General features: G+C 39.3%; 1 protein-coding gene across 4 annotated transcripts in view; it reads right to left on the bottom strand.

Annotated features, from left to right (window-relative positions):
* Window positions 1–25,913, bottom strand: part of SSH2 (slingshot protein phosphatase 2) — a 242,957-nt gene that overhangs the window by 158,610 nt on the left and 58,434 nt on the right. For 2 of the 4 annotated variants that reach the window (XM_059046270.2, XM_059046273.2), the window contains one exon: window positions 22,436–22,516. The exons of the other annotated variants lie outside the window; for them this stretch is intronic. In XM_059046270.2, the coding sequence (XP_058902253.1) occupies window positions 22,436–22,516 (81 nt within the window). The remainder of the gene's footprint in view (window positions 1–22,435; window positions 22,517–25,913) is intronic. 4 annotated transcript variants of the gene reach the window in all.

Below are 25,913 nucleotides of genomic sequence, written 5' to 3'. Positions count from 1 at the left end.
CAGGCTCCAGACGCGCAGGCTCAGTGGCCATGGCTCACGGGCCCAGCCGCTCCGCGGCATGTGGGATCTTCCCAGACTGGGGCACGAACCCGTGTCCCCTGCATCGGCAGGCAGATTCTCAACCACTGCGCCACCAGGGAAGCCCACTGCTGTCAGTTTTGATTGGGGGAAATGCATTGCTATTTTGTTAATATTTATATTTAAATCTAGACAATTAGCTTTTCAGCCATCAACAGGGGAAAAGATATAGAGGCAGGATGCTCAATATCTTTGAATGGCAAATAAATAATCAACATATTTATTTAGAGCTGCTAGAGTCTATCAGAGACACAAAGAAATACGAGATAGAACTATGCTCAAGGAGCTTATCTGCCTGAAGAGATAAGGCTGTTATATTTGAAAAGTTGATCCAACAAATACAGTGTAAATTTATGGCACGGGAAGTATATTGCATAGGAGTTCAGAAGTGAGAACACTGTGGGTACAGTGTTCACAGGAACAAGAGAGCTTTGAATCCAGTCTTGAAGGAAGAGGAAGATCTGAAGAGGCACAGAGGCTGACAGAGCATTTGAGACATGAACAAAAAGGAAGGGACAGTGGGAATATGTCTGACACACTGGGGTGGTGGTGAACTGACCAGTTGAGTTGAAACCCAGGGCTTGCCTTGAGGTAAGCTGCAAAGGTAGGTTGCAGAGGGCAGGGGTCTAGACCTGATCCTAGAGGGAAGCCAGGGAGGGGATTTATCAGCATCTTAGAAAGTAGAATAAAATTATAAATATGTTGCTTTGGTGGTAATAAAAAATTCTTTAAGGAAACAGAGGCTAAAATTTGGAAAGCCAATTGAGAAAACTTCAGTATTTTTCCTAAAGCCGGGAGACACTGGTTAATTTAACCACATATCTCCACTAGAGGGCAGACAAGTCAAAGGTTACACTGTGATGGAACTGGAGAAACTGCATCCACAGAAAACTAACACTAAGAGTAAACACCATACATTGTTACTTAAAGACCATTTTCAGTGCCTTCAACCCTGGAAAGAGCCTTTAGCTAGCAGATAAATCTTTCACAGGTTAGCTTTATGTGGTATAAAATGTGTCTTAATTGCAAAATGGACTGGTGGAAAAGTTATACTTTGGGAATCTGGCTTGGCTGACAGACACATGTGCTTCTACTATGACAAGCATACCTTGGAATGCCAACAGCAGCACTCATCACTGGCTAATTTACCTCAATCTTCCCCACCCATCTCAGGCACATCCTAACCACCACTCAAGACACAGCCTAACAATGCGTATACCACCTGGACCATTATTTCAATCTGGGTTCTCCTTTTGGTCAACTGGGGAGATAGATGCTTGGTCCTAAGGACTCATAACCCTTTAAACCCAGAGTAAGGTGAGGCCACCAGACAGAGGTTCTTCTATGTACATTTGTCTTAGTAGGCTGAGGAGCTGTCATATAGGGGTGTTGGCGGGAGTCCCTCAGGTCTCACTAACTGGGACACAGCATCAATATTAACATCTAAATAAAAGGACTGAGAATTCCATCACACATTTAGATGCTAAAATAGATCTGCAAAGTACTATAAACACTTTTTCTGTTTTTCTCTCTTACAAAATGTCTCTCATTAAACGTGCAAGGGCAATTTTCTATTTAGTAGGTTGACTTTCTGCCATTAGTTGGAAGTAGTTTGTTTTTTGTTTTTTTCTCCCATTGCGGAGCACAGGCTCCAGATGCTCAGGCTCAGTGGCCATGGCTCATGGGCCCAGCCACTCCACAGCACGTGGGATCTTCCCGGACCGGGGCACAAACCCGTGGCCCCTGCATCAGCAGGCGGACTCTCAACCACTGCGCCACCAGGGAAGCCCCTGGAAGTAGTTTTGACCAATGCTGACCAGTGCTCATATCACAAGAATTTTCTTTTCCCTTAGAAAATGACAACATTTAGCTTCAGATATCACGTACTTCAACTGCAGGTGAATTTTGCTATTCTAAAATTCTTACAGTATTTCCAACAAGCTGGGCCATCTTATCTCTTAGACTTTGCCATATTCTTCTCTCTGCCTGGTACACTTCATTCCCGTCTTTGCTTGCCTACTTCTTCTACTCATCCTTCAGATTGTAGCTTAGGTGTCCCTTTCTCCAGAGGCTTTCCCTGATGCCTCTAGACTGAGGCATATTCCGAGAGTATCAATTTTACTTGATGCAAAGTATTTTTATAGTAACAGAGATAGAGATACATAAAAATGTGCATGAAATTTAAAGTAAATCATAAGAACTCAAATACATTTCAGCCTTGTAATAAGCTCCTTTAAACTTTATATATCCACACTGCCGGGGTTCCGCATTCACACTGTTCTGCTGTTAGAGCAATTTCTGGTGGAAAGGTTTGAGGAGCACTGCAGAGGACTGCTGTATGTAACTTTGAGGTTAAGCTTGTGCCTAATATTGAAAAATTAAGATAGAAGCTAAATTTGGGGGGGTATGGTAGTTAATAAATACAGAGAGAAGATCGGGTACTTATGACTCCTTGGTCTAATCCCCAAGACTACAAGCATGTCATTAACTTTATCTGGCTGCCATAAACAAAAGACAAAAAAACAAAAGTTCAGAAAAAGCTGATTCAGCACTTAAACAAACAAACAAACAAACCCAAAGCCTCCAAACTTACTTGAAGTGAAACACAGGTATTGAAATGAAGGAAAAAATATGAAGTTATAAATCAGAGTGTGATCTAATTCCTAATATAGGTTAGGCCTAGCTAGTGATCCTTGCTAACACACTGAACATCATAACTAAACCAATTATTAAGTCTTCCACAGTTAAAACAGTCCTCGCTTTTCTTTATTAATGGAAATAAACGACAGAGAAAAAAGTAATTGGCAACTTAATGCAGGAAGATTTTAATTACACACACAGTCACCATTAAACTTGACAACCCACCAACTAACGTGTAACAAGACAGCACCTCCCCCACTAATATTAGTCTAACTAAAACTTCATGAATACCTTCATGAGAAAGGTAAAATCTTATGAGAAGCATGCAATCATCTGAATTTCCCTCCAACGGTTGAAAATCAGCATCATGTGTTGTCAATTTATAGACTATCTAACCCACCTCAGAAGCTTCTCAGTTACTCCCTCTTTTAAGTGTCTATTATTTTTCTTTAACTACGTCCACATGTCTCGTTTTCTCCTGTAACCTCACTTTTACTTCCCGAAGTCTCCTTCCTATCTACTATTACCTACCATTTTGCACAAACCGCAAGTTCTCTCGTTGGTCTTCTTTTTACTTTTGTATCTTGAGATAACTTAAGAAAATATTTATTCTCTAAACTTTGGGAAAATACTGATGCATTTCCCCCTGCCACCCTCTCACCAATTAACAGTCTAAGAAGAAACTGTTATAACCGACTTTTCAATGCAATACTTTTCTTCCGCCATCCTCAGGGAGTTCAGAATACAACTCACCAGTGATGCTTAAGGTTATTAGAATCTGACAAGTAACCACAGGAAGCCTATAATGATATAGTCAGATTATTTTGCTAATTATCCTATGTTATCTATTAGTAATGTACTCTTTGATCTAGACTTTCCCCCCAAAACTGAATAGAACTAGGGAAGGGAGAAAAAAAGGTAAACAATAAAAGGCAAGATGAGTATACAGTACCTGACAGGAAGCCCCCTCCCCTATTTATAGATTCTAACATAAATAAGCTTAACTATGAAAGCATCTATCCTCATTTTCATTGGTTAAATATTTCTTCTTGAGAAACTAGTACAGACCCGACAGGGAGTTAGCTGAATGTGTAAATTCAAAGAACCAATAAAAGGCACCAATAATTCCATAAAAATGCAATTCCTGTAAGCAAAGGTTAAATATAAAAAGGCATTCCACAGACAATATCCTTGTCAGTAAATACCTCTGAGCAACCACCAGGAAATATTTATTACTTGCCTAATTTCCTAGAACCATAACTTTCCTGAAAAACAATGTCTTGAACACCCCATGAAAAGAATAACCAAGGCTACTAAGTGTTGGTAAAATGAAACATTACATACTGCTATTTCATATAACTTGAACAGAGTCAACTGAAACTACAGAATAAAACAGTAGCTATAAAGTGTGCCGTAGATTAAAAAAAAAAAAACCTCTCAACCTAATAAAGTGAATTGAGATGGCAAACAAAATGCTTTCGTGTCATGTTTTCAGTTTGATAAAGGAAGCAATCAAACAATCACATAAGCATAACTAAAACTGCAACTACCAATAGCTGGGAGATAAAATAGTACCACTGGTATTTACTACACATACACACTGACAGCATGCCCCAGGTCCCAGAAATTATGTTGTCTGCAGTAAAAATCGTAACTCCCTTCTAGAAGTTATTCCTCAAAGCTTCCTTTCATTCCTCATCACTGGTTTATGAATAAAACAAATTTAAATAAAACATTTCTACTGATTTTCTGATATAAGGCTGCCCTGGAGACTACCTCAACCAGAGGCCATTAATGTAGACTTTAGATTTCAAATTATAAGGAAGCCTATTGGAAAACTAGTAAAAAATAAATAAATAAATAAAAATTAAAGTTAAAAAAGGTTTTAATTTTTATGAAATTCAATTTAGATTAAACTCAGCCCCTTGCCACCTCTCTCTTCCCAGGGGTCCTTGGACTGTGCAGCAATTTTTGCCTTTGTTACTTAGGGGAACCAACAACCATGAGAACTCCGGCACTTTCACTTTTCTCTTCTTCTGTATCACCTACAAGCATCTGAAAGAGTCCATTCAGAATTCCAAACCATTTCAAATTATTCTTAGCACCATGTCCCACGGAAATGCCTCAGTCAAAAACATATTATGCTTTGACTCTCCTTCATCAAAGACTTGGTTCCTGCTTCTTAGGAGGAAAAATCACGAAAAATCCTGAAGTCTCTGATCTTCCTCAACTGGGTATGAGCTCTCCTTTCCTAAAAGTCCTGTTCTTTCTTCTTGTATTTCTCTTCTTCCTTGAATTATAATTACATGTAATCACATCTTATCCTGATTTATTAAGAGTAAAGCACCTAATAGATACTCTATAAATATTTATTGAATGAGTGAGTCATTGGAACAAATAAATTATAAAAAAATGTTTCTAGGTAAGGAAAGGAAAAATGAGTAAACTGACTTCAAAATAATGAAAAACCATGGAGGGGGAAAATGGTGATACACTATATAGAAAAAAAGAATTGGAAAATTCTTTTTCCAATTGGAAAAAAAGAATTGGAAAAACAAAAACTAACCAGTCAACCAAGCCAATAATAACCAAAAGAATATCTAAATGTGTAATATCTAAATGTCTAATAAGCCTTGGAATTCATGATGCTAAGAGACTGGAAACAAGAGCTAAATAATAACCTGGGTCAAATTTGTAGCTAAGGGCAAAGGCCACACTTAATATAATCACAGAACCAGAATCACCCAGGCCCTCTTAAAAAACGCTGCTACCTCCCTGTACACTAGCCTAATCGTTCAGCATCTCCAGTGATATGCGACCTACCAGCTCAGTCACCTGAGACTGGCAACTAGTTAACATAAAGTGCTGCACTTCCTCAATCTCATTAAATTCAGCAAATTTTAAGTGGTGTATATTTCTAGATATGAAAAGCTTTTGTTAAAATGATGTCATATAATCATTGAAGAAAAACTTCATATGAGCCAGGTACTCTTTTACATTCCTCTCTACTGATCCCGGTTTCTTCCAATCCTCATTCCCATAAAAGCACATTTTAATGTACAATGTATAGCTCTTGGCTTTGCGAAAATCAACCTGGCTCTAATTCTGCCTGACGATCACAGTGGGATCTAGGTTGGCCATATTTACCACTAATAAAATGGGCTAATCTTGAATAGTTAATCACATTTGCAAAGTGATTGCAATCATATTGTGCTGTTATGTTGGTATTAATGGTAAGTTGAAATTTCTGCTTACAGAATCAAAGAGTTTGGGACATGAGTAAGCTTGATCTTTTTCTCTCAAAGGACTATTTCTATCAGGCTTCCTCTGAAACTTTTAAAAAGTACCATAGAATCATTGTGAAAAAATTAAATACTTTAGTTCTACTCCACTGAAAACTAAAATGAAAAATATTTTCTATACAGATGAAATGCAGATTATAATTAATAAAATTTATGCATTAAAAAAAGTAAGCTGACTTGTTGGGAAGGTGAAGTTGCTTTAATAAAACATACAGGTCTTTAAGACATTTCGTGTGGTATATTAAAATAAGCAATAGTTTCATATTTTAAAAAGGGGCATTAGGAATGTTAACTTCATGACATTTTCATTAAAAAATGAAAAGAGGTGCATTTTGAACACATATGATTACAAAATCACAGTAGAGTTTCCAGAGCAGTCTAAGCAGGTACTTTCTTCACCCTACTAAGAATCTGACACCTTGCATTGGGCCAATGACTATATATGCCTTCCTCACATTCCTCAGGCTCTACCACCCCCATACTGGGCCACCCCTCTGGCTTCCCACAGTGACTCCCTGCTTACCATACACACAGGCTCAAATAACCAGCTCCAGGGCACCTCCCTCATGTTGATGCCCCCTCACCTCGCTTGGGCTCCAATAACCCACCCATACTGGGCCTCAGTGCCCACCTGAAGATACCTACCATGCTTTGTCCCATCTAATTGCTTTTGGATTGAATTGTTAGAGAAGGAGAAGAAGGGTGTTTTATCTTTCAGTGCTTCGGTTATAAATACAAATAAAGACAACCACATTTATCTAACACATATTTATTCAACTTCAACTATATACGTACGAGGCACTATAATAGGTCCAGTGGGACTGTAACCCTCCAAGAGCTTCTCTACTCTCTGAGGAACCCACAATATCTCTACTTATTACTCAGGACGTTTTCCAATCTCAAGTAATAATTAAAAAAATATCCATCAAAAAGTGGTTTAAGGGACTTCCCTGGTGGCACAGTGGTTAAGAATCCACCTGCCAATGGAGGGGACATGGGTTCGAGCTCTGGTCCGGGAAGATCCCGCATGCCACGGAGCAACAAAGCCCGTGCACCACAACTACTGAGCCTGCGTGCCACAACTACTGAAGCCTGCACACCTAGAGCCCATGCTCGGCAAAGAAGCCACCGCAATGAGAAGCCCGTGCACCACAACGAAGAGTAGCCCCCGCTCTCTGCAGCTAGAGAAAGCCCTCGCGCAACAACGAAGACCCAACGGAGCTGGGGGGGGGGGGGGGAAGACTTAAACAATACAGAAAAGTATCATCTTGATTAATTCAGTAGTTGAACTTTATCAAGAATGAAATTTTCCTTATCTTTCTGCTCTGCCATCCTGACTGTTCCGGCACTGCTCTTAGGCTAATATGGTCCCAAGATTACTGCCACATTCAAGGTCCATCACATATATATATATATATATATATATATATATACCCAACATCAGTCAGCTGAAGAAAACAGCTCTTCCCCTGTGTCTCCTAAGTACAAGGAAAACTGTCCCAGTAGCTTCCCAACCTCCCCCCACATCTTCTCTCATCTGAACTGGATAGATGCTCATTCTTAAGCCAACCTCCAGCAGGGGAATGGTACCCTCTGATTGGCTGTTACAAGAAACAACAAATAACCTTTATTTTTCTATTTAAGCTAGTTTCTCTTACTCTCAACCAACATTCCTGACAAATATATTATGAACCACATTTTCCCATGTGCACAAAGGAGAGGTAAGAGAAGAAAAAAATTTTATTTCCATTTTATTTATTTGTTCCCAATTTTTTATTTCCACTTTACAGGTAGAAAAATTAAAGCACCAACAGGTTAAAATGACAGATTGCTATTGTGCTTTGCCCATGAGAATATGTTGCCCCTCACATAAGCTGGAAAGTCCAGCACAGATACTGAAGATTACAATAATTTACACACACAAATATATTTTTAAAGCAAAATGTTCCCTAAAATTTCAGTGAAAAAAATTTTATATATCTGCCTTTGAAGTCCAGGACAGTGGAGGAAGGAGAAGACAGGATGTTTTGAACAAATGCTATCGCCTCAAAGAGACACGGTCAAAGAGGGTGTTCAGGTCCACAGAGCTCATTGCTGCCTGTATTACATGCTCACTTTGCAGCGTGCAGGCACCCTCCTTATGGTTATCTGCCAAAGGCTCTATTAATTTCAACACTTCCATACTGATGCTACATGGCTGCAAATCAGGCTTTTGTTCAGTCTGTCCTTAAACCATTTCCTCCTACCTGTCTGGTTTCTCTATTTTCAGATAGCAAGGCCTGGTTACGGAGATGCTATCCTTGTCCTGGCCACATAAGAGAAATTCTCATGGGTAAGGCTAGAGTGTTTACATAGTGTCTGAGTTTTAAACACCCGTCATTATAGACTTTGTCCTGCCACATAATATGAAACAAGGCAACTATAATTTGGTCAGAGGTCACAGCCCTAAGAGCAGATTTAGTTCCTGTATGGTAAACCAAGAAACACTGCTGTTTGCTTCTAGCCTTGCAGCTTAATACTTAACTGCAGTAACTATGCATACCAAATATTTTAATAATCTCATTCTGCAGACATTAGTATTTCTAGATGGCATATTAAAAAGATTTTTTCACTTGAATTATTTAGAAAATTTTAATATATAAAAATATATTCTAAACAAGTATCATTTAGATGGGCTACAATAACCTATAGCATTAAAATCTTAGTGGCTTAAAATAGTAAGTTTCTCATTTATGCTATATGTCTGTCTTAGGTTGCTGGAGATTCTGCTCCATGTTACCCTCTCTCATCTGGAACATGACTGGTCACTATGGCAGGGAGAACTGAATATAATGAGTCATGCATCAGCCCTTCAGACTTAAAGGCATCCATCCATCTGGAAGAGACAAAAGTCACATATTTCATTTGCCAAAGCAGTCACATGATCATGCCCAACTCCCAAGGAATTATAATCCTACCATTATCTGGAATAAGGAGGACCAGAAATATTGGCAAACGCAAATGACTACTACAATAATAGATAAGGATACTGTATTATACAAGAAGCAATGTGAGTTAAGAAAAACAAAAAAGGTAGTGGTTCATGTAACTGGTAAATCCAAGAGGGATTAAAAAAATGCAATGATGTTATTAGGTCTCTACTTTCTCTTCTCTCTTTGGACTCTGCTTGCTTCCTATTCTTAGGCAGACTATCTCAATGTGGTAGTTAGATGACCACCAACCACACCAAGCATATACCATCCTCTTAATCAGATAGTCCAGAAAAAAGAACTTAAAACTTTTTACTCCCAGCATCCATATATCTCTCAACATGACCCTGACTGGTCCAGCTTGGGTCATGTGCTACCCTGGATCAATCATGGTGTCCAAGAAAAAGGGATACTTTGACCAGCCTGACATGGGTCTACGGGCATATGACCATCCCAGTGGTAGAAAAGCAGGGCCAAGTGATTGTCAGCCCCACCAGAATCACATGGAATAGAGCAGATAAGCTCCCAAAATGAAAGCAGACCATACCAAAAATGTAGCAGCTATCTACCCAGAGAACTCTGTTATTTCATTTCCTACCTCATTCCCCTCAACTCTGATGACATGTGTGAGATTAAATTCTATAAACATAAACTCATGTAGTCTTGGATCACATAGTACAAATTGTTGGTAACGTTAAGCCAGATCAGCTGTAAAAACACATTAGGGAACATATATAGGTAAATCCTGGGACAAAATTTCTTTATTTTGCATAAAGTTCCTCTGAGTACAAACCCAAGCAATTAACAAGGAAATTTCATCTTACAGAACCAACGCAAGGGATGACTGTTGAAAAACCCAAATGAATGATAACATGACAACACAATAACTAGGCTTACAAGTAAGAGGGTCAAAGAGTGACTTCCCAAGGTCAGAGACAACACGTAGTCATGCTAGATTTGAACCTAGCACTTCCCTTGGTGGAGGCAGAAGGTGAATGTTAATAGGCATCAAACTACAAGCTTTACAGGGCAGTGCTTTCTGGTTTTGTTCACAGATATACCTTAAGCAACTAGAATAGTATATACTACATGCTAAGTGGTTGATGAAGAGGAGCAAGGATTAAGTTCCTTTTCCTATTTTAAATAATAGTCAACACATAAAATAAACTTGGTTTTCCTACACTGTCAGTCTTCTAAAATTTCAGTAAACAAATTTCTACAGGAATAAAATGTTCAGTTCCCAGGAAGTTCCAGGTAACACACACTATGACTTGGTACACTCCTCAATATAGCTTATTGAAGCTGGGCAGGAAAAACACAAAACAATGAAAGAAAAAGAAAAACAGAATGAATGAGTACATTAAAAAACCAACATACCTATAGCTTCTATTTGTGAACATTTTTTTAGATTAACATAAGCCCACACCACTTTAGGTTTTAGCAGTAATGCTACATAACACATTAGTTAATCATTTAAAAGAAGGTAGTTACATATGGTAGAACCTCTGTTTACCTTCCTGCAACAGCTAGGGAAAGCCCTATCTTTGGCCAAGTCCTTCCTTACCCAACACTCTCTCTCGGCTGCCAGAACAATTTAGCTAATACTTTTGGGTCTTCCGTTAGAGCACTGAGTGACAGAAAAGGCAGCTCTGCAGGTGGAGACATCATGTTAGATAAGAGAAAGAACAAAACACAAAGCTCACTTTTATTTTAAAAATGGAATTATCCACCATCTGTGAACCATCTCACCACAGGAAATCTCTGACAAATTCAGTAAGTAAACTTGATTGCAGGGAACTCTCATTGACTACATAAGAAACTTTTAATTTTTCCCTTGGTAGCACTTGGCAGCAAAACTCCCTTTAAAATTCTGCCCTCTTATATTCTCAAGACAGAAGACAAATTTAAACACAAAAGACTTTCCAGGCAGCCTGAATCCACTGCAAACTTTTAGAATAGATTCCCACCTACCCAAACTCCCCAGGACTCTTCCATAAAAATGGAATGCTTTAGCCCCTCTCCCTAGTTCCACAAAACAAATCAAAGGCAGAAATGTATAATTTTAGAGAACAGGCTAACAATAACAAAAGTCAGGCAGTGGAATTTCTATTAGCATGTGATGTGGCAAACTTTAAAGCAGAAGAAAAAACACATTTTCTGTGTACTAATTTCTTAGAAAACATTAAATTGGAAGATCCCAGTTTCCAGGCCTAGAATTACATCTCACTGAATGAAGAAATCAGTGGCATTTAAACCACTTTGTGAAGCTGGAACAATCTATTTTGGAAAAGTAGTTTTAGAGTAGACATTATTAACATTTCAAATACTGTCAACAATTAACCTTGATCAACCTGAGGCTTTGCTCAGCAGCATAATTACAGACATTAGTTACCTAGTATTGCGGGAAACAAAGAGATACAGCCGTTTCCAAGCAACGACTACATTCTATTGATTTCCTGCAAGTGTTGGAAGCCTCTCAAAAGCCAGCTTCAAAGCAAAACCATAGCTAGGGTTAAAGCAAGCTACCATTCCTCAGCTTTCATTTCCATCTCCCAGTGACATTTGTGAAATTAAACCTTATACATGATGTTTCTCTACCAGCTGACTAGGCTAGATTCCTACAGTCCAGTGGTGGTGGCTAGACAAGCCCACATGTGATCTCTGGATGGAAAGCTACTCCATGGACCACCAAAAATGGGTGGTTCTCAGAGCAGCAGCTAAACCCTTCATGAGATTATTAGACTGTAACAGTGGCTAACATTTATTAGAGGCTTACAATGTGCCAGACCTTAATCTAAGTGTTTTGCAGATATTACCTCATTCAATTTTCACAATTACCCCATGAGGCAGATATGCTATTTATTATCTCCATTCTTTGGATGAAGAAATCGAGACTTAGAGAAGGAAAGTAACTTACCTAGGGTCACACACTCTTTACCACCATACTGCCTTTCTGTCAACTTCCCTCTTATTAAGAGTGCCATTGCTCAACGAAAGAGTTAACCAAATCAAATCGCAAAAAAACAATGCCCCAACTGTCTATGGCATGCAGGCATGCCTGCATACATACATACATAAATAAATAAATTAATTAATTGGAAGTCCATTCTTCATAGTAAAGCCAGGTAGATCTTTTTATTTATTTATTTTTTTGTGTGGTTCACGGGCCTCTCACTGTTGTGGCCTCTCCCATTGCGGAGCACAGGCTCCGGACACGCAGGCTCAGTGGCCATGGCTCACGGGCCCAGCCGCTCCGTAGCATGTGGGATCTTCCCAGACTGGGGCACGAACCCGTGTCCCCTGCATCGGCAGGCAGACTCTCAACCACTGCGCCACCAGGGAAGCCCTTCACTTAACATTTCATATATAATTTCTCATAGAACTATATATCAATAGTTTCCATGTTTTTCATTTTAATGGCTTCATTGAGTTAATATTGCCATAGTTTACTTAACCATCTCCTCTCTCCTATTACTAAACATATTCACTAATATGTTAGTACATATACTTTTCTTTTAAAATAATTTCCTCAGAGAAAATTTTCAAGCATTAGATTTCTGGGTCAAAGACTTTGAACACTATTATAACTTTTGACTAAACTGTCAAGATTGCAAGGATCTAGTCAATTTATAATCTTCACCAATACAATCATCAAGTAAGATGTATACATGAATATCACACACAAATATTTTCCAAGCAGAAATTTACACTAGGCACTCTTTACATCTAAACAGTTAGGCTTATAATCCAGAATCTAACAACTTGCATCACACTTCTACAGACTCTGACCAACCTAAGAATTGTTGTTATTGGGACTTCCCTGGTGGCACAGCAGTTAAGAATCCGCCTGCCATGCAGGGGACACGGGTTCGAGCCCTGGTCCGGGAAGATCCCACATGCCGCAGAGCAACTAAGCCCTTGTGCCGCAACTACTGAGCCCACATGCTGCAACTACTGAAGCCTGCGTGCCTAGAGCCTGTGCTCCGCAACAGGAGAAGTCACCGCAGTGAGAAGCCTGCGTACCGCAATGAAGAGTGGCTCACGCTCACTGCAACGAGAAAGCCCACGCGCAGCAACAGACCAACGCAGACAAAAATTAAAAAAAAAAAAAAAAGTCTTTGGAGAAATGTCTATTCAGATACTTGGCCCATTAAAAAAAATTTTTTTTTTAAAAAAAGAATTGTCGTTATTTCCTGGGAGGAAAAAGAGCAAGTGAACAAATTCTTCTGGAGCAAAGGGCAATGCAGAGGCCTCTGTTGGAAAACCCTAAGACAGTAACTTGGCAAATCAAGTATTGCAATAGAGTCAGAAGAAGACTGCAGCATTTAAATTCAAGACTGTATTTCAATGTTCCTCTCTGTCCTTTCCCTTCCCAAGAGCAGTTTCCCTTCCTCCTACATTCTTTCCAAGCACCTTAAAGTTCTAGACACCATCTAACACTTCTAAAGTTCTAGACAACATCTAACACTTCTTAGTCAGCATCTTCCATGAGCAGTCTTCTGCTTGGTTCCTAGATCAGGGCCTTCAAATTAAGTGCAAGTAAGGACAGGAAATAGGATGTTGATACAAAGTGGAACATCCTCCCCAGACCATGCATGTGAAGGGGGCATTTCCTCATGCAAATGTACCTAGAGCATTTACAGCAGAGATTTTCAGCTTCTTTGTGTCTCTCTATCATTTGCTGAAATTAATATACTATTTGCCACCCTGTTTGCTCTCCCTTCTCTATGCTGCCTCCTAGGGCTCTTTTTAAAGAAGCATTTTAGGAAGCAAGTTTCTTTTTAAAAAATTATCTTATTGTTATAATTTCTTTCTTTATGATGCCCTTCTGGAAATCTGGTACAGTGTCACGGTATGAATGGTGGTCAGACCAGAGAGGAGAGTCACAAACCTGGGGTAGATTCCAAGCACGTGTCTAACAGGCAGCATGCATGGTGAGTAGAGCTTTAGGAATCAGACTTGAATTTCACCACTTACGAGATGTGATGCTAAGCAAACTCCTTAACTATCTTGAACTAAAATATCACCACGTTAGAGCGGCTCTTCTTGATTATCCTTTATCTAAATGGCAATTCTGCCTTGTTATTCTTTATTGTTATTTCCCCATTTGTATTTTTCATAGCACTATCACCTTTTGTAACTGAATTCTTATTTGTTTTTTATTATGTGTCTTCCCCAATGGACTGTAAGTTCCACAAATATAGGGTCTGACTTGTTCATCACTGGATACTCATTTCCCAGCACGGTGACTGCCAGAGAGTAGACTCAAGTAATTGTAGAATAAGTGAGCTCAGTTTTCTTATCTCTAAAACAGGGATAAATAACACTACTCACATCAGAGATGTAATATGAGATAATGAATGTAAAAACGTTTAGGATAGAGCCAGGCACATGGCTCAACAAATGTTAGCCATTATTTCATTTATAGTTCTCAGAAAGTCATGGCCTTTGAAATTGTAACTCAACTTTCTAATTGTAAAGTGAAAGGAAGAATTACTACCCCCTCCCTACCGCCAAAGCACACTGTGAGATTACAAAAACATAAACAAAAGGCATTAGGAGGAACTCAGAAGACAGGATACATTGAGATTAAGAATTTGTCAAGTTTACAACTCTCCCATGACATCTGTCTTAATCAGGGCCATCCACTGCTCTCTCCAAGGTTAGCAGTTCTTGCCTAATAGCTCTGAAATCATGACTTCACCAGGACTTCACCCCCAGCACTGAGAAAACAGATTACCTGGGAGAGCAAACTAGGGTTGAGAAAGACTGCTTGAGCACAAAAGTGGCAGCACTCTAGAAATTCATAGAAAGAATGGAGAATCAATCCTTCTATAAAATACCCCAGTGATAAATCCAATTTCCGGTGATAAATACTATCTTACCTCCTGAAACATGAAACTTGATTGTTATTAAGCTACCTCCTCCTTCTCTACACTTCTAACAACAATGTGCCTCTACAATATTCCAAATTCAGTCTTCAAATGCCCCCAAATCTGTAATCTTATAATTCCTCTCTAGGGAACTTCTATGAACCACTGTTCTTAATTCTGGCTGCACGAAGAAACACCTATGGAGCTTTGTAAAGAATAAAAATGTTGAGCTCATCCAAGACCCACTGAATAAGGAACTTCCTAAAGTGAAATTTGAGTGTCTATATTTTTGAAAAGCTCCACAGATTATTCTGCTGCAAAGCCAGAGCTGAGACCCATTATTCCATTTGCTCCTGATCTCCTCGCATGAGAATAACAATATTCTATTCAAGGGTAAAGGCAATCCAGCATAAGGTTAAGGGCTCAAGCAGGGAGTGTCAGGCAGACTTGGCTCTCAATATCAGCACTGTCACATACGTTAGGCAAGTCTCTGTTTCCTCAGCTTTAAATGGGAAATACTGGGGCTTCCCTGGTGGCGCAATGGTTGAGAGTCCGCCTGCCGATGCAGGAGACACGGGTTCGTGCCCTGGTCCGGGAAGATCCCACATGCCGCGGAGCGACTAAGCCCGTGAGCCATGGCCGCTGAGCCTGTGCGTCCGGAGCCTGTGCTCCGCAACGGGAGAGGCCACAACAGTGAGAGGCCCGCATACCGCAAAAAAAAAAAAAAAAAATGGGAAATACTAAAAGTACTTAACCTCAAACATTTGGATTTAAGACTAAATTGTATGAAAATCACTTAACACATCTGGAAAATAGTAAGTGCTCAATAAATTATCTTGCTAACCTTCCAAAGGGTAAATTATGTCCAAACTATAATCTTTAAAAAAAAGTCTGTACAATTTTATTAATGAAAAACCTAAAAGTCCTGCCATCTCCTGTTTTGCTTGTTCTCCTAAACCAAAATAAGGGGAAAATATACCTGAGCAGGCCTGACCTCAGATCATGGAAGCAGAATAACTCAGCTAGTTAGAGCTTTTATTTGTTTGATTTTATAAATTAGGCCAAGTTCTTGGTTTCTGCCTGCAACTGTTTAACTGCTACATTCTTTATGTTCTTGTGCTAGATGTCTCAAAAATATGTCTCTGGTCAAAAGGAACAGAAATCAGACCAATACAAATCCAGCACAGGAAAGCAAGATGTGCAAGAAGCATCATCTTCAGATTCCTTTATCCAAGGCACGACACTACTTGCAACTTGTAAATCACTGTGCTACGTGCTGTGGCAAATATAAAGATGCATAAGAAGACGTTTCTGGCCTTTCAGTAATCACTTTATGAATTTAAATAACATATTTTATTTTTTATTTATTTATTTATTTATTTTGCGGTACGCGGGCCTCTCACTGCTGTGGCCTCTCCCGTTGCGGAGCACAGGCTCCGGACGCGCAGGCTTAGCCGCCGTGGCTCACGGGCCCAGCCGCTCCGCGGCATGTGGGATCTTCCCGGACCTGGGCACGAACCCGTGTCCCCTGCATCAGCAGGCGGACTCTCAACCACTGCGCCACCAGGGAAGCTCTAAATAACATATTTTAGAAGTTGCTACAAGTTAGTCATGCCACAGGCCAAATCAAGGATGGTGAGGAAAAGGAAAGATGGTCAGGATGCCCTCTTTTTCCTCCTCCTTCCCTCCAGAGCTAGACTATGAACTAAATTGTGCCCACGGAACACAGTGGCGTTGTCCTGACTCTGCTGAAGACACGATGACATCAGGGAATCCTATATCTGCCTCTGCTCTCAGCATAGGTAATGTGCCAGACCCATAAATTATCTTATTTAATTCTAACAACTCTGTGAGACAGGTCCTATTGTTACCTCTGTTTTACAGATGGGGGAAGTGAGGCTTAGAGAAGTGGAGTCACACAGCCAGTGTGACTTACTATGAGCTGGGACTTTGACTCAGGCTGTTGGAACCTTGAATCTGAGCTCTTTAAATATTACATGATGCTGACCCGATTCTGGAGGTCAGAGAGGTCATCTAAAGGGCATAGCCTCATGCCCACATCAAAATCACATGGTCAAGAAGTCAGGAGAGTAGTTATCTCTGGGGGGTTACAGCCAGAGGGTGAGTAATGATTGGAAGGAAACAAGGAGGGGGTGTCAGAGGAAGGCAGAACTAGTGGAGGGGAGTAGTAATCTTCCATTTCTTGATCTAGGTCCAGGTTACACAATTTCTTCATGTGTGTTTGTGAAAATTTATGATATAAATAAAAGTACAAAATAGTGTACTTTTCTGTATGTATATTTTATTTTAATAAAGTTATAATACACAAAGTATAAAAGTACTCTTTGATTCTTTTCTATGCCAGCTCCTATAGGAAGTGTAAGTCTTAATAACTTCATGGAAAACTTTACCCTTCACTGACACAGGTTTACTGAGGATTTGACTCACCTAATTTCAGTATCTTGCTCCTCTTTTAACAGAAGCCTAGCCAAGGAATTTCACTGAATAAAAGTTAACTGCATTGTACCTGAGGTAGTAAATGCATATAGTCAACTCATTATTCTAATCAATCTCATATTTTATTCTCTCTTCATGTAAACAGATGTTACAAATGTTGCAGATTGGAGCTCTGATTTGGAGACCAAATAAATTAGCATAGCTAGAGATAAAACAGTGGTTCTGAACCCTTGATTCACATTAGAATAATCCTGGGAGCATTTAAAAAATACTAATACCTGGGTCCCACTTACAGAGATCCTGGTTTAACTGGACTGAGGTGAGACCCTGTTATTAAGTTATTTTAAAAGGTCACCAGGTGATTCTAATGTGCAGCCATGATGAGAGCCACTGAGTTAAATTATAAAGCTAATTTGTGGGGTTTTTTTGTTGTTTTTTTTTTTTTGCGGTACGCGGCCCTCTCACTGCTGTGGCTGTGGTCTCTCCCATTGTGGAGCACAGATTCCAGACGCACAGGCTCAGCGGCCATGGCTCACGGGCCTAGCCACTCCGCGACATGTGGGATCCTCCCAGACCGGGGCACGAACCCGTGTCCCCTGCATCGGCAGGCGCACTCTCAACCACTGTGCCACCAGGGAAGCCCCTATAAAGCTAATTGTTAAAGTAGACTTTGTACCCAAGATTACTACAGACCTTATTTCTCTTCAAATAAATCACTTAAGAGGGTAAGACTTCAAAAAAAGAAAAGTTGAAAACTGTTTCTCATTTGTTATTCTAGGATAAAATAGTCGAGCTATGCTTTATTCTGGAACAAAGAAAAATAATTTTAACCATAGGAGGCTTTCTACCAGTGTTACCATTTGGATCAGACTCCCTCCAAAGGAAAAAAATAGGAATACTGTTCATGGTAAAACTATGTTTCTGCCACTAGCAACACTTTTAACCTCTTTTCCGACCAGGTGCCCTAATCAGCAATCTCTTTACTATGCAGCAGAGGTGAGGCAGAAACAATTCAAATCATCCTGAACTCTGGTCGGACAGCTGTTCCCTGTTGGCTAAATGGCCATTTGAGACTCGTAATAAAACCCACATCTCCTTAGCAACGAATTTTGCTTTTTAAATTCTTTTTACATTTGTGTGCATTGGCTAGTGAAATGGTGTCTCTGCAAGTGAGTCTGAAAAAAGAAATAAAAAACACAGTACGAGAGCTGAAAGGGAGAGAGCGAGCTGAAAGGCAGAGGGTAAATACAAATCATCAGAAATGACCAGATGCACATGCTCATTGGCCCACATACCATCACCACCTTCCATCAAACCAGCTGGTTATCATTGTATCTGTAGGTTCACTCACAAGCATCTTGCTTGTGCTTACAATCTCTAGGGATTTACAAAAGCAGATTTCCCGACAATAGCGGTTCTCCCCTTCTAAGTGTAGTTTTACTTTCTAAGCCAACAAATCATTCATTGTTTTGATCATTCCATATACCATATTCTAAAACTTAATACACACAAGAAAAACAGGATGCTTCCAAAGAATCCTGAAGATTAAAGCTCCTTCTATCTTCAATCCATAGGTTGGCTACTCATTTGAACCAGGGCTTATCTTAATGCTAATAACTTTTAAAAATTCTTAAATCCTTCGTCTTGAACTTAGTATTAGCCACATCATATACTCTCTCTCTCCCAAAGCCATTCTCCTACCCCACTACACATGAAAACCTCCGCTGAAGTTGCCATCTATTCTGAGACACCTGTCCTGCCCCAGAAGAGAATGCAAACCTGAAGTTTAAAAATGTAAAGTATTCTAAACCAAATAGTTTTTACATTTTAGATTTTCCTTTCTTTTCATCTGCCTTCTCCACATTCAATTCTAGAGGGTAGCTTTCCCTTTTTTTCTTTTTTTTAATAACAGAAGGCTATTACCTCTCCCTTTCACTGGGCTATTCAAACATAAAATCTGTTTTGAATGCACAGAGGGAAAACGCATTCCCTACAAGGATATAATATCCAAGCAAAGGAGTGAAATAGACCATAGAAATGGTACGACCACCTATATCCATCCCTCTTCCTGCTTGGTAGGGTAGGGGTGGGGTCAGAAGAGCAGAGAAAGGAGAGAAAGAATTAAATTGTATTCTTAGGAGACGAAGTAACACAACGAGCATTTTCCTGACCTACAGAGCAGGGGAGAAATAACCCTACAATGGTAATGAATCCAGTTGTTTCTAGCTGAACCCCACCATCACCATAATGGGAATCCCAGCTCAGGCAGAGCTCTTTCTCCTTTAAGGCAGGATAGCAGTAGGTATGGGTATGGGAAATCTGAAGAGAACCCTCAGGAGTCTCAGTAGCTGCTGCTGCAGCCACTAGTAACGGAGCCTGCTCTAGTCACTGCCTACATTCTTTCTTATCTGGAGCCAAAGTGAAACTCCTGCGCTAGGGCCAGTGTCTTCTTCCTCTGTGACCTCTTCCAGTCACACGGCCACCCTGCTCTAGGGCAGGCAGTCCCTCTTCCCATCATGGAGGCCTCTAACAACCCGGTGCACAGCGGAGGGAGCAAACAGCTTCTTCTGCTTCTACCCTTTATCTGGTTCCCTAGAGGCTGAGTGGGACTAGAGAAGGGGCAGAGGTCTCTCTACATGCCTCTCCTCTCTTCCGGGAAAGCCCCAGGAGATGTAAGGCAGCCAGCCCTCTTCCAGAGACAGCCATCCCTTCTTTGCCTCCAGCCAAATTTCCTTCCACTCACCCGCAGATTTCTTCTCTTCTCCCCGTGTACTGCATTTCCGTGAATATCCATAAAACTAATCTGCTGAAGAGTAGACTATACACTCTCCTAGAGTAATTTTAATTTCAGCTTTATTGGGGTAAAACTGACAAGTAAAATTGTAAGATATTTAAAGTGTATATCATGGCGATTTGATATATGAATACCTTGTGAAATGATTCCCCCAACTGGTTAACTAACACGTCAGTTACCTCATATATTTATCTTTTTTTTGTGTGTGTGAGAACATTTAAGTTCTGCTCTTTTAGCAATTTCAATTATAAAATACAATGTTAACTACAGTCACCATGTTTTACATTAGGGCCTCACACCTTATTTACCTTATAGCTGGATGTTTGCTCTTAGGGTGGATTTGATATTTTAGGCCTAATTCCCACCACCACCTTGGGCCTGGTAATTTGTACGTAAGAGTCAATCAATGCTTGGTGAATGAATGAGTGCGTGCATAAGTGAAGGAATGAATATAGCTAACCAAAGTTCACATTTCTGTTATTCCAAGGTTAATTGAAAAAGTTCTTTATCTTCTACTCTTCATTATGACAGTTAACTTCTATTTCAACTACTTATCCAGATCCCGTACCACTTCCTTTGAAAAAAATTCGAAGTGGGCATTTCAGTCAGTTTGCTCTGCAAAAAATTTTGTTTTCAAGTTTAAGCCTTCAAATTGGGAAGGAGCTTTTCAATCTCCTTTGACGTGGGGGTGGGAATGGGAAGGTGAGAAAAGGAAAATACAAAGTATGGGAAACACTTCTTGAGCACACAAAACAGGAGGAAGATCCAGTACCTTTACAGGTAAAGCCAGCCACGTACACGTAACCACTTTTGCCCGTTGAAGAAGAAAAGACAACAAACCTGACTTAAATGAATTAAAGTTCTGGCAATAAAATCAAGCAATCCTGAGTAATCTGCAAATATATATACCCATCTAATTTTTTCTAAGAGAGAAAACTATTAAAACTAGAGTCTTTTCCCCACGTGTCCAACTTCATAAAAATATTCTTTATGAAGACAAAATCAGCCAAAACAATAAGCCAGTCCAAGTCTAGAAGACTCCACTGCAGACTGAACAGGATAAATCTTGTAAGGCACTATATATAAGGAGACTGGTACGCATTCCATCACTGGAGATGCTGCCTGCTGATAATGAGCTCACTGATGGCTGTCAGCTGAGATCTGATGTCATGCCGCCTGCTGATAATGAGCTCACTGAGACCTGATGCCAGCACTGCCCCTGATTATCACACAACGTCGGGTAAAGAATATAACATTTCCACCCTCGGTCTGTCATCTGCAAAATGTTGATAATAAAGGAGTGTTCATACGAATTCATCAGTTAATGTTTTCAAGTACTAGGGGAGTGAGCACCACTCCAGCTATTAGTGAGTCACAATAACTGACTTCATGCCATTTCAGACTCTTCGTCAATGCTGAATGAAGTGCAACCAGATAAATCAACATAACGGTTGAATGAGGTCTTAAAATAGTGATCACCTTCACTGTGCCATGAAGGTGAAGTAAAGACAGTTTAAAAGCAGGCAGTACTATGGTGATATACTTGAGAGGCACTGCTTCATTCAAGAGAGAGTTTCCATTGATGAAACTTCAGCGATATTTATAGAATACCTACTATGCACAAGAAGCATTCTGGAATAGACAGAACTCAGATTTTATCATCAAGGTTTGTAGAACCTAGTTTTAGCCGTGGCTAGCAAAGGCAGTTATCCTATTGGAAGCGATACGTAGTTAATTTAAGTCATTCTCTAACTTCAGCCTGATTCTGTGGGTAATTTGCAATAATTAAGCAACTCTGCTGGGGGTCAGATGAGATCAATGCAATTTATAACACCTCATGAAATGTAGTGAGATAGTCTGAGATGATCTGACTGACTCTCTAGTCTAGGATTTATAATATTTCCTTGGCTTAACATTATCAACAGCCAGTATATCTTAGGTCTTTGTATGTGGAGAATAAAGGTCCAATGGCAGCACCAATACCAAGCAGTTGTTACAGGGAAAAGACCATTTAAAAAAATGTGAAAAACCCACAAAAACAATCATATTCCTTAGTGAAGGAGACTCAAAGTTTCAGGGTGCAACATTTATCTACTTTGAGAGATATGCTTTGAATGGAGATTATTACGCATACAAATATACCGTACTATTTATACATAAACTCATTCCAAGTCACTTATTTGCCTTCCCAGGCTATTTGGTTGAGTGAGGCCAAATAGATAAAATAATAGGCATTATCTCAGATGCATTTAAGAGCCAAATTTACTCAAAAAGCTCTCACTTTAATCACCAAAGGCTGTATAAAGACAAATACCTACGTACATTGGAATCACTAAAGATTTCTGATTCTTCACGTTCACAGCAAAGTAACGCTGCGGATTCACTGTCTTCCAAATGAGAGCTCTGTAATACAAACAAGATCATTTCAGAGATCCAGATAATGGGGCCATAAGCATAAGGGAAAAGGCCAGCAGAAATCACTGTGTCAGTGTTAGCCCATAGGTGAGAAGGTGCAATTCTGATTAGTAATGGCTGTTTTGAAGAGAATAAAGCCAACAAGGTGATTGGTTAGGAAAACTGAGGAATATTTGAGTAGCAGAAGCATTTCCCGTGGTTTCCAGTTTGGGCCATGGGATGTCCTTTTTCTGTAAAGATGTTGCTACTAAACCTTCAGAGTATGCACTCTGGACTTTTTCCAGAATGGGATAGGTTTGTGTTCACTTACCCTCATATTCAGAGGTATATATTTGATGACTGTTTGGAGACAGGCTTTAGAATGTAACATAGCACATGATTAAGGGATCTAACTACTAGCCTGGCCTCATTAGCCCTCTGCTAACAAGCGTTTATAAGAAGAGCCAAAAAACATGCCCTACCCAAGTCCTACTGACAGATGCCAGAAAACAATTTAAAACATTTCTTCCACTCTCCAATCTCTTTTTCAAAATCTGTCTAGAAGACAGATAAGAAAAGTGAGACAAAGGAGTGAAACAATGAGCTGGTAACACAAGAGTATTTTTCCCTTATGACTAACAGAACACACAAAAGAGAAGAGAAAAAGCTCCAACTCTGACCCATTAAGTTCCTTCAAATGTTTGTTGTTTGGGTAACAGCTGCTGGAAACTGAGTTATTCCTACATAGAGATATATAAACTTATGCCATCAAAACTTCACACTACCATATGATCCACCAAACTCACTTCTGGGTATAAATCCAAAGGAATTGAGATCAGGATCTCGAAGAGACATCTGCACTCCCATGTGCACTGCAGCATTATTCACAATAACCAAGATATGGAAACAACCCAAATGTCTATTGACATACAGATGGGTAAAGAAAATGTGGTATATACCTACAATGGGATATTATTCAGCCTTAAAAAAGGAGGAAGTCCTGCCATATGTGACAACATGGATAAGCCTTGAGGACATTATGAGCAGTGAAATATGCCAGTCACAGAAGGACAAATTATGTATGATTCTACTTATTAGAGTATCTAAAATAATCCAACTCACAGTAGCACAGAGTATAATGGTGGTTGCCAGGTGTTTGAGGGGAAGGAGGAAAAGGGGAGTTGTTTAAAGGGTATAAAGTTTCAGTTATGTAAATGATTACGTTTTAGAGATGTGCTGTACAACATGGGGCCTACTGTTAACAATACTGTGCATTGAAATTTTTTGATAAGAGGGTAGATCTCATGTTAAATGTTCTTACCGCAAAACAAACAACCAACAAAACCCCTAAGGGGCACAAGGAAACTTTTGGAGGTAATAGATATGTTTATTACCTTGATTTTAATGATGGTTTCATGGGTGGATGCATTTGTCCAAACTCATCAAACTGTATACATTAACTACATCAAGTTTTTTGTTTATCAATTACATCTCAATAAAGCTATTAAACAAAAAACTTCTCACTACCAGTGGCTGAAACTTAATCATATACAAATACTTTATGGCTATCATGGTTGACTCATATTTTGTATTTTCAAAACTGAAACTGTGTTTCAACTCACAGAATACCTGCAGAGACTGAGTTTTAGAGTGCAAATAAACAAAGTAAAGTTCAGAGTTCCTACTTCTAACTGCCTTCTCCTGGTTAATTTCCTTCTTACTTTTTTCCTACCCTGATCCTTTGCTTACTTTTGGTTTTTGTCCTTACAACCAGGTCTCATATTCCATTTCTCCTCCCTCTTCCTCTTTCAGAAAATAAACAGAAACAACTAAATATTTAAAATCATTTTTCGGTCCTGCAAATGCAGTCTCTTTACTCCTTACTCCCTTGCATTTTGGAGGACGAAAAAATAAGAATATTTACTCTCCTTTGTCTTTTCAAAAAGAAAAAAATCAGTCTACAAAATATGTGAATACTTCTAATATTACAAAAGCTAAAGGCTTAATAAATAACAAACAAAATACCTGAAGGAATAAGGTAGAGATCAAAGCTGCTTTCAATTCTCTCAAATTCCCATATCACAACAAAATGATAACAGATAATATTAAGCATATCAAAAATGGCTTGTCACTGTCAAGGTGTACACAAACTGAAAAAAGTACAAATTAATTAATCCAAATCATACTAGTTAAGATTTTTAAGTTTTCATTCTTGTATATACTTCAGCATGTTTACATGAGCTCTTTCAAAATGGCCTTTCAAGAAAGAGGTTCTGGGCTTCCCTGGTGGCGCAGTGGTTGAGAGTCTGCCTGCCAATGCAGGGGACACGGGTTTGTGCCCCAGTCTGGGAGGATCCCACATGCCGCGAAGCAGCTGGGCCCGTGAGCCATGGCCGCTGAGCCTGCGCGTCCGGAGCCTGTGCTCCACAACAGGAGAGGCCACAACAGTGAGAGGCCCGTGTACCACAAAAAAAAAAAAGAAAAAGAAAGAGGTTCTTTTATATAAAATGGAATATTACTCGGCCATAAAAAAGAATGAAATTCTGCCATTTGCAACAACATGGATAGACCTGGAGTGTATTATGCTTAGTAAAATAAGTCAGACAGAGAAAGACAAATATGGTATGTAATCACATATATGTGGAGTCTAAAAAATAAAACAAATGTATATAACAAAACAGAAACAGACTCACAGATATAGAAAACAAATTAGTAGATACCAGCGGAGGAAGGGAAGGAGGAGGAGCAAGATAGGGGTATGGGATTAAGAGATACAAACTACTATGTATAAAGTAGATAAGCAACAAGGATATACTGTGCAACATAGGGAAATTATAGCCATTATTTGTAATAACTTTAAAGGGAGTATAATCTATAAAAACACTGAATCACTATGCTGTACATCTGAAACTAATATAACATTGTAAATCAACTATATTTCAATTAAAAAAAGAGGTCCTATAATGACACTTGCATTCCTAAAGTTATTTTAAGACTTTACTGCATGCATACTTATTAACTGAAATTCAATTCATTAAGATACAAGGTATCAATTTAAGTGTGCTGGTAGCATTAAAAATAATTGGTTCACGGAACAAGTATTTACTTGCAACCAACATATTTAATTCTAAATTAAGTCCTAAGAATCCTAAAGGAAGACAAAGAATATTTCAATTTCTTTCCTCTGCTTTCTGAGGTACTTGGTAATTCCAATTCCTGAGTTCTTTCTGGGTTCTGCAGATTGAACTGTCTTGCTTATGACTATTCATAGAAGGAACTTTCACATATTGGGTTATGGGGAAGTCATTCTAGCTTGTACATGATTTAACTTGAATTTTATGCTAATTTTATAAGCCTTTGTGGCCTATCAAACATACATTGTACATCTGCTTTAATCACTTAAAAA

The sequence above is a fragment of the Kogia breviceps genome, chromosome 19 (genome assembly GCF_026419965.1).
Source record: "Kogia breviceps isolate mKogBre1 chromosome 19, mKogBre1 haplotype 1, whole genome shotgun sequence".
In the NCBI taxonomy this organism is placed as follows: Eukaryota; Metazoa; Chordata; class Mammalia; order Artiodactyla; family Physeteridae; genus Kogia; species Kogia breviceps.
Note: the sequence above shows the minus strand (reverse complement) of the source record. Positions and strands in the feature narration are given on the sequence as shown.